This window comes from Phoenix dactylifera, chromosome 15 (genome assembly GCF_051530095.1).
Source record: "Phoenix dactylifera cultivar Ajwa chromosome 15, Ajwa_hap1_PhDact_Kaust_v1.1, whole genome shotgun sequence".
NCBI lineage: Eukaryota > Viridiplantae > Streptophyta > Magnoliopsida > Arecales > Arecaceae > Phoenix > Phoenix dactylifera.
The window spans coordinates 5626660-5636498 of NC_143204.1; the positions used below are offsets into that span (position 1 = coordinate 5626660).

A 9839-nucleotide genomic window follows, 5' to 3' on the forward strand; every position below is an offset into this window, starting at 1 on the left:
CTCCAATCCATCCATGGTCAAACCCATATCCACAACAGGATCTATGACTATAACTATACACTATATACAACAGAAGGTTTATAATACACCAAAAGGTATAAACCTCTATCTAGATTATACTATACTATACTATGGAGCGGCACAGCTAGCAGGCAATCTCTAACCCTGCTCTTCTCTATACAATACCTGCCCTGCAATCAAAAACACCAAACTGGGGAGTGAGTATATAAATACTCAGTGAGTGGAGTAGAGAGTACTATGCACATGAGACCAGATATAATCATGGCTCGAGGTGAAATCTCAAGAGCAATAACAAGATGAACATGATCTCAACATAGAGAATATGGAGTAAATCATCAATATCACCACAATCAATATCAACTCATCTGAAGCATATATGGAATAATCAAGTAAACATATATGCTACTCATGAATATGCTCAACAGATCATAATGCTGGAACATACAAATCAGGTGTCAATATACTGAAATCATCACTAGACAGCTGTCGGGAGGTGGGTTTTACGCCCCAGGCGAACCAGCAACAACTCCTTACTGTCACATGCATATGCAGGATAAGACACCATATCGATAATATAAATGCTACACAGCTGTCGGAAGGTGGGTTTTACGCCCCAGACGAACCAGCAACAACTCCCTACTATCACATGCATATGCAGGATAAGACACCACACTAATCATGTAAATGCCGGCCAGTATCCAGAACAGAAATTCATCTCACATCTACATACTAAACGGCACCTCGCGGGAATTCTACATCCGCGGAAAGCCATACTGCACCTCGCGGGGTCTTATTATGCCCGGCGGCAAGCAGAATATAAGTCGTAGGACCGGCCGATCCTACGCCTAGGACCGTGTCCCCCCTAGGAAGGGACTGGGCTCCGCCCACCCAGAAGGCTACTATGTGCACAAAGGCCGATGTTCAACCCCATCGACTATAGGTGTCCTGCAGATACTGCCAAGCCATGCATAAATGCCATAATGCACCCTCCCAATACTCTACTAAAAAGGAGTATAATCAAGACTACTTTTACTCACTCGATCATGACCCAATCATAAACTAACATCAAGGTTAGGAGTGAGGGTCAAGGAAGTGCAATACAACTCAATATACCACTAAAAAGGCTCTACAAATCTTTGAAATGGAGAAAATGAAATCAATTTACAAAAGAAGTCATTTCACAATTTGGAACCAATTTAATTACTCATAAAAGAGTATAATCAAGCTACGACTCACAAGTCTTTAAAATAGAGGAAATGAAATCAATTTACAAAAGAAATCATTTCACAATTCACAATCAATTTGATTACTCATCAACCCCTCGTAATTCCTCTCAATGTTCCCTCAAATGCATGTACAGAATAATCAAGCATGGAGAATCAAGATTATAGAGCAATCTACTACAATATCAATCAATATGCTCAAGTGGAATCAATTCACACTTTGGCGACATTCATAAAAATGAATTAAGGATGCTCATGGTGCAAAGTACATGACTCCCACTCACCTGCCAATCCGGCACGGCCTCGATACGCCTCTAGAATTTTACAGTAGGCAGCAGGGGACTTCTTCCTCTTGTTCCCTAGCTTCTTGCCCAACTGTGACATGCATTTACAATACATTTAGTTTTGTATCAAGAACTATAATCTACGTGCCAATTATAACATAGGGAACTTTAATTGATTCAACTCCCCCGTTCCCTAAATATTTTCTTTTCTTTCTTCTTTTTCTTTTTAATAAATTAACTCACTATTTATGTGTATTAGGAACTCCTTTGCATGAGTACAAGGTCCCTTTTAGCTTGATCTAGGCTTAATACTTTATTATAGCATGAAATCTCTTATTTTCCACCCGGATGAACAGTAACCCGGACTGACAGTGGGTTACTTCATCCCGGTTTTGATCCACTTTCGGGACTCCAAATTTGATGAAATTTTTACCTAACATTCTACACTCATAGGGGATTCTAAAGAGGTAACATGCATCATCATCGAAGGCCGTTTGACCTCCTAAATAATTCACCGAAGTTGGGACTTCGACACAGTTTTTTCGTAATGCCGGAAAAATTTGTCGAAATCCGATTCTTCCTCTTTTAACCACCTCTACAATCCTTATCTGACCTCTCTAGACTACATCCACCCTTTGTATAGCCTAATGTCATCAAAAGACTAGATAGAGATGGATATTTACCTTTTTCTTTTTTGGAAATCGAGGTCCTTGCGTAGAGGAGAAGGAGATCTACACTTTTTCCTTCAGCTGGAAGTGCAACCGGGATCCCTTTCCCTCTCGAATCCCCTTCCTCTTCTTCTTTCTTCTTCTTCTTCTTCTCTTTTTCTTTCTTTCTTTCCTCTCTGTTTCACGCCTGAGACTCCCTCTCTCTCAGTTTCATTCCACCGACAGCACAACCCTCCCAATTAAGTCACATCAAAATACTATTCACCATTTTTTTAATATTGTTAATTTTCCATTTTGCCCCTAACACTTCAACATATCTACTGTTATGCCATTAACTTTTGATTCCTTTCCAATTTTACTCTTACCACTTCAACGCATCAACAACTATGCCATTATCTTTTGATTCCTTTCCATTTTACCCCTTATATCAATTTTAAAGGACTATTCTATCCCTTTTATATAAAAAAAAAATTTTTGGGGTTATTACAGTAGTACCTGGCACTATTTGACCCAATTATTCGGTGTAGGGCATATTAGGGACGGTACAAAAGGAAGGCTAGTGGTAGTACCTCGTGCCCTTTCCAACTCCATCGGATAGGGAGCAAATAGAGTATAGAGCATAGAAAAGTAAAACCAAAAAGAAATAAAAATCAAAATGTTCATTGACTATTTAAAGAAAGAAATTTATGAAAATGAGGGAATAAATGACAAGATAAATAAAAGTATATAAGATGTTTGTGAAAAGTCAAATGAAATTTCAATGACTTGAAAACGTATCTTAAGGATAAAATCAATGTAGAATTATATTTAAGTAAAGGAAGTTTTACTTGAAAAGAATTGATTTTGATCCTTGACATGATTGTTCTTAATGCTTTAATACATAATGTTATGACTTAATGCATATTATGTTTTGCATGTGACTTGATGTTTTGAATTATGCATTCAGATAATAAATATCTTCTTTAAATATAACTTGTAATGCTCCATGCTTGAACAACTTGTTTGAAACACATTTCTACCAATAGCAATTTCATTTTTCTTTTATGATATTCATAATTTGAAATAGGCTTTAATCTTACACACAAGTTTTTGCTTCACCTTTGACTTTGAAATAACTTGTTCCAAAGCCTAATGAAAATTGTTTTCACTTGTATTCCATACTCATCAATGATATTTTGGATTTCTCTTATACTCTTTTGATCAAAAACTTTCTTATTAAATCGGTTCTAATGCTTGAATATTCGAAAAATTACATAAGAATTTCTCTAAAGTATTTTTGAAAAAAATTTCAGATTTGTCGTTCATGATCACCTTTAAAATCTGAAAGTTGAATATATTTACAACAAGGAGAAGAGAAGGATATTTCTATTTTAATGAATATCTTCTGAAAAATAAAAGAAAAGAATAATCTAAATTTGCAAATTAGGCAGAATGAATTGATTCTAATTTATCTTTCAACTTACCTAACATTAGTACATAATGTCCTCCAATTTGTACCAAAATTCAATATGAATTACAAAGATTCTGGATGTACTCTAATATTTTTGAAATATGTATTTTCAATCTTATTAATTTAAGATGAGCTACAATGTAGAAGATGCATATCTTAAATTATATTCTTGAAAGCTTCCTTGAAAATTTCTATGAAATTCATAATATGATTTTGTAATAAAGACTTAAACTTAATTTAAAAATGCTTCTACTGTTGCATTTTTGTAACTTGCATTATATGCTTCAATGATTGCATCATTTTAGAGAATAACTCAATATGATTTCTAGATAAAAAATACAGTATAAAAAAAATAGAATTAATTTTAATGCCTTGGTTGTTTGCTCCGATACGCATGTGAAATATATCATTTTCTATCTTATAAGTTTACTGAAATTGGTCTAAATGATGTATTTTTTAATAATCTTGATTGCGAATTGTTGCTGGTGGTCCAAACCGAGAACGATTGACACGACGGTGTGAACGGGGTTCCGCCTGAGTTGTCTTGGTTGGTGCTGGTTGCGCTCCACCTTCCGCCAAGGAACCTGCAAACAAGCCTTGCACCACCACCAGGGTGGTGATGGCCCTCCGACGGTCAAGTCAGAGGAGATTGGAGGAGGAGAGATGATAATCACAAGTGGGAGAGAGTGCTCTGGGAGGTATTGCTTACCCCCCCCCTTCTCCCCCCAGCCGCATATATACCTGGCTGGGAGGTCTCTCAGGGGGGTTTGTCATCGTGGGGCACGATAGAATGGCCACTGACATGGCCGTTACGGGGCGTCGTGGAGCAGCGCCGGGTACGGTCATGGCAGGGCGTAGTGGAGCTCCGCTTTGTACGGTCGATACAGGAGATCGTGGGCAGCATCGGGTACAGCCGTTGCAGGGAGTAGTGGAGCAGGAGGCCGCGGCGTGCCTCTGGAGAATAGCCTGTCGTTATCAAAAGATCTCCGATTCGGGGTCGGAATGCTGGATCATAGGGCAGCCGACCCGGGGTCGGGCTGCGGAGCCGAGGAGGTCCGACTCGGGGTCGGAGTGCTGGATCATAGGGCAGCCGACCCGGGGTCGGGCTGCGGAGCCGAGGAGGTCCGACTCGGGGTCGGAGTGCTGGATCATAGGGCAGCCGACCCGGGGTCGGGCTGCGGAGCCGAGGAGGTCCGACTCGGGGTCGGAGTGCTGGATCATAGGGCAGCTGTAGCTTTCCTGGATATGCGTGCCGATCACGTGGGGCATGGCGGCTCAATTCCCCCATAACAGTAGCCCCCCGCTTCCGAGCCTGGAACCAGAAGGGGAACAGGTGAAGGGAGTGATGTTTCGAGATTGCCGCCATCCTTCGGAGAGGCGCGCGCGCTTCAAGCTTCCCGCCTTCTTTATGGCGTATGGCGGTTGCTGCTGACCTGGCAACCTGAGGATTTCGGCGGACATCCTTCCTTAATGGTGTCGATTCGCCTTTGGGGTGCGAGCGACCCTTCGGCGGCCAGGCGTCTTCTGGCGTCATCGAGGTGTCACTTGCCCTTTCGCCTATTTAATCGGGGGCCCTCCCCCGTCCGTCTTCTTCTTTACGGACATTTTCGAGTTTCTCCTTTGCGCTACCATTGTTGCCGCCGAAACGTTCGCTTGCTTTTCCTTTGACGCTCTCGGAGCCGTTCTTCCTCCTCTTCAAGTGAGTTTCCCACTCTTCTACTTTGAGCTCTTCATACTTTTTCTTTTTGTACTAGTGCACCCCAGTCGTTCCGGCCTTTCCCTCCTTCTTGACCCCGTCCTGACCGTAGATTGGCCATTAGGGATGGGCGAAGTGGGAGCAGATAGCATCAAGTCAAAACTGGTCGCCGAGGACTTAGACGGATTTGTGGCTCGGTACCACCTTCCCGAGGCCTGCAATGTCACGCTCCCAGGGCCTGAGGAGAGGATGTCTCATCCTCCCCGAGGGAAGATCGCCATCAATGAGGGCATCCTCCAAGCCGGGTTCCGCTTTCCCCCTTCAGACCTAGTCTTACAGGTGCTCCGGGGTTTAGGAATGGCACCGACGCAACTGGTGCCGAACTCGTGGCGTGCTCTGACGGTCTTCCAGGTTCTCTGTCGCTTGCATGCGATTCCCGCCACCTTGAACGTTTTCTGGGAGCTCTACGGCCTGAGCGGCCACCCCCAGGACAAAGGGTGGTGGTGCTTCGCAGCGCGGCGAGGGTGCGGCCTTGTCAAGGAGGGTCCTACCTCCATTCACCACTGGAAGGAGCGCTTCTTTTTCGTTGATGCAGACCCCTCCTGGGAAATCAGGGCAATCTGGGGGACGCCGGTGAAGTCCCCAATTGGCCTGTCGAAGTTGTCGAGGGAGGAATCCGAGGGCGTCGCCGCCTTGAAGGGGTTGGTCGCCGAGGGCCAGCTTCCCCCGGTGGGCCGCCTTATTTCTGAGGATACCTTGGTGAACGTCGGTTTGAGCTCGGTCCCCACCGACCGTGAGTCCGCCATCGTTTCTTTAGCTCTTTTCTTCTCTTTCGTTCCTTCTTCCTTTCGGTTTCTCAGTCCCTGACCATCCCGTCCTTCTTGCAGAGGTCGACGACGTCATGCGGTCGGTGAAGTCGAAGGCTGTTGGTAGGGCGTCCCTGCTGGAAGCAGTCCGGAGGAGGAAACGAGCTCTTCCGAGCGGGGCCCCACCGGCGAAGAAGTCCCGTAAGGAGATACCTCCGATGCCGACCGACGAGTCCGGGCCCACCGGTCAGGGAGATGTCGTGGGCACCGACCGGCAGCTGACGCTGTATCAGCCCTCCGGTGGTAAGGTTGCCGCTACTCCGGAGGTGCCACCTGAGCCTGCTCAAGACGGACGGGTCGGACGTGATCGGTCCCCAACCCGGCCTTCGACTCGGTCGGCTCCTGATGACTCGAGGAGGGACGCGCCGAGGCCCCGGCCGAGCGGGACCCTATCAATTCCTGGGGCGACCCCCGCCCCGAGCGTGATCAGCCGGACTCTTCCCCAGGCGATGGATAAGGGTAAGGCTGCAGAACCACCATCCGGCTCCGGGGAGAAATCGGGGTCTGCCTTCACTACCGATGGCGCCCGAAATCTCATCGAAACAGTGTTGCTGGAGAAGGACCGTCGGCGGGTCCGGGAGTTGGATGTCTCTGACGTCGGGGCCGCCAGCTGCGTCTGTCTCATGTCGGTGAGTGTTCTTCTGGCCGTCTTTCACCATTTATTGGCTCTGTTGTTCTCCGCCTGACTCCCTTATTTTTCCTATTTCTTAGCTCGCCCAGTACATGATCCGTCTGGAGGAGTGCTACAAGGAACAGGCGGGGCTTTTGGCGAAGGCCGAGGACCGGCTGAAAGCAATGGAAGAGGGAGGCCGGGCTGCGGCAGGCAGGACGACCGGGGACCTCGAGGCGAGGCTCCGGGAGGCCGAAGAGCGGGCACTCGGCTTCGCCGCCCTGGAGGAGCAACTGTCAGAGGCTCGGGAGCAACTCAAAGCCGCCTCGGGCCTCGAAAGCAGGGTCAAGAAGGCGGAGGAACGGGCTGAAAAGCAGTCCCGGAAGATCGCGGACTATCGAGAGCGGTGGGAGAAGGCCCAGCGGTCTGCCGACAACGCCTGCGACCGAATCCGCTCTTTTGAAGCCAAACTAGGCGAACTGGAGTCGGCCCTGGAGAAGTCATGCACGGACGTCCAAGAGCTCCGTTCGCGCCTGAAGGAAGCCGAGGCCGCTCGGGTTGCTACCGAGGCGAAGCATAAAGAGGCTCAGGCTGATCTGCTGAGGGTCTCCTCTGAGGCCGAAGGCCGGATTGTGGCGAAGGTCTTGGAGGCCAAGGCTCAGATTATGGAGCGAGCTGAGGCGGAGCTGGCCGAGAAGAGGGCGGAAATCGGGCGTCAGGCGGTAGAGGCTTATCGCCAGTCCGCCGAGTTCGCCCATGATATGTCGGAGGCAGTGCGGACCTATCGCCAGTCTGACGAGTTTGTCCATGACGCGTCGGACGCGGGGGCCGAAGCCTTCACCTTGGGCTTCGAGGAGGGCCTGGCAAGGGTGTCGGCTAAGTATCCCGAAGTTGACCTGAGCGAGATCTCCCTCCTGGACTCCTCTCCGGCGCCATCGCCTGCTGGTTCTCCTGCTGCTTCCCTACCTCCCGCGGACGAGCCCGGCGTTCCCGACCCGGGAGTTCCTCCAAGCTGACCTCTTGTACCTTCCATTGTCTTTTTTATTTTTGTATGTCGGCGTTTTGCCCAATTGTATGGGCCTCAGCCCTGAAAATTAATGCACGTTGAATATTTCTTCATCTCGCCCTCGTCCTCTTTTTTTTTTTTTAGCTCTTGGTTGCTTCTTGCTGACTTTTGATTCCCGAAGTTCTTCCGGCGCTAGGCCAGGCATCCGAGGGTTAAACCTCAGGAAACTCTTCCGGCGTTAAGCCAGGCATCCGAGGGTTAGGCCTCAGGAAATTCTTCCGGCGCTAAGCCAGGCATCCGAGGGTTAGGCCTCAGGAAATTCTTCCGGCGCTAAGCCAGGCATCCGAGGGTTAGGCCTCAGGAAACTCTTCCGGCGCTGAGCCAGGCATCCGAGGGTTAGGCCTCAGGAAACTCTTCCGGCGCTAAGCCAGGCATCCGAGGGTTAGGCCTCAGGAAACTCTTCCGGCGCTGAGCCAGGCATCCGAGGGTTAGGCCTCAGGAAACTCTTCCGGCGCTAAGCCAGGCATCCGAGGGTTAGGCCTCAGGAAATTCTTCCGGCGCTAAGCCAGGCATCCGAGGGTTAGGCCTCAGGAAATTTTTCCGGCGCTAAGCCAGGCATCCGAGGGTTAGGCCTCAGGAAACTCTTCCGGCGCTGAGCCAGGCATCCGAGGGTTAGGCCTCAGGAAACTCTTCCGGCGCTAAGCCAGGCATCCGAGGGTTAGGCCTCAGGAAACTCTTCCGGCGCTGAGCCAGGCATCCGAGGGTTAGGCCTCAGGAAACTCTTCCGGCGCTAAGCCAGGCATCCGAGGGTTAGGCCTCAGGAAACTCTTCCGGCGCTGAGCCAGGCATCCGAGGCCCGAGCCTCGGGAGATTCCACTCGTTGGTCGGCCTAGGCTGGCGCAAGCCGAGGCGACCGGTCGGGGCTTCCGGCTAGTCTGCTCCCGGGATGATCATCGGGTTAGCCAGGCATCTGAGGGTCGTCAAGCCTCAGGGAAATTCCGCTCGTTGGTCGGCCAAGGCTGGCGCAAGCCGAGGCGACCGGTCGGGGCTTCCGGCTAGTCTGCTCCCGGGATGATCATCGGGTTAGCCAGGCATCCGAGGGCCGAGCCTCGGGAGATTCCACTCGTTGGTCGGCCTAGGCTGGCGCAAGCCGAGGCGACCGGTCGGGGCTTCCGGCTAGTCTGCTCCCGGGATGATCATCGGGTTAGCCAGGCATCTGAGGGTTGTCAAGCCTCAGGGAAATTCCGCTCGTTGGTCGGCCAAGGCTGGCGCAAGCCGAGGCGACCGGTCGGGGCTTCCGGCTAGTCTGCTCCCGGGATGATCATCGGGTTAGCCAGGCATCTGAGGGTTGTCAAGCCTCAGGGAAATTCCGCTCGTTGGTCGGCCAAGGCTGGCGCAAGCCGAGGCGACCGGTCGGGGCTTCCGGCTAGTCTGCTCTCGGGATGATCATCGGGTTAGCCAGGCATCTGAGGGTTGTCAAGCCTCAGGGAAATTCCGCTCGTTGGTCGGCCAAGGCTGGCGCAAGCCGAGGCGACCGGTCGGGGCTTCCGGCTAGTCTGCTCCCGGGATGATCATCGGGTTAGCCAGGCATCTGAGGGTTGTCAAGCCTCAGGGAAATTCCGCTCGTTGGTCGGCCAAGGCTGGCGCAAGCCGAGGCGACCGGTCGGGGCTTCCGGCTAGTCTGCTCCCGGGATGATCATCGGGTTAGCCAGGCATCCGAGGGCCGAGCCTCGGGAGATTCCACTCGTTGGTCGGCCTAGGCTGGCGCAAGCCGAGGCGACCGGTCGGGGCTTCCGGCTAGTCTGCTCCCGGGATGATCATCGGGTTAGCCAGGCATCCGAGGGCCGAGCCTCGGGAGATTCCACTCGTTGGTCGGCCTAGGCTGGCGCAAGCCGAGGCGACCGGTCGGGGCTTCCGGCTAGTCTGCTCCCGGGATGATCATCGGGTTAGCCAGGCATCTGAGGGTTGTCAAGCCTCAGGGAAATTCCGCTCGTTGGTCGGCCAAGGCTGGCGCA

The 9839-nt window shown here is 50.3% G+C and overlaps 1 protein-coding gene across 1 annotated transcript; it reads left to right on the forward strand.

Annotated features, from left to right (window-relative positions):
- Window positions 1-6156: 6156 nt before the first annotated feature.
- Window positions 6157-8135, forward strand: LOC149751203 (uncharacterized). Its single transcript, XM_089927381.1, has 2 exons — window positions 6157-6837; window positions 6920-8135. The coding sequence occupies exons 1-2, from the start codon at window positions 6244-6246 to the stop codon at window positions 7832-7834; spliced, it is 1509 nt and encodes a 502-aa protein (XP_089783507.1). The 5' UTR covers window positions 6157-6243; the 3' UTR covers window positions 7835-8135.
- Window positions 8136-9839: the final 1704 nt, after the last annotated feature.

Coding starts and splice junctions, on each gene's coding strand:
- LOC149751203 (XM_089927381.1), top strand. CDS start 6,244: ATGCGGTCGGTGAAGTCGAAGGCTGTTGGTAGGGCGTCCCTGCTGGAA. Junction 6,838..6,919: donor GCTGCGTCTGTCTCATGTCG/GTGAGTGTTCTT, acceptor CCTATTTCTTAG/CTCGCCCAGTACATGATCCG.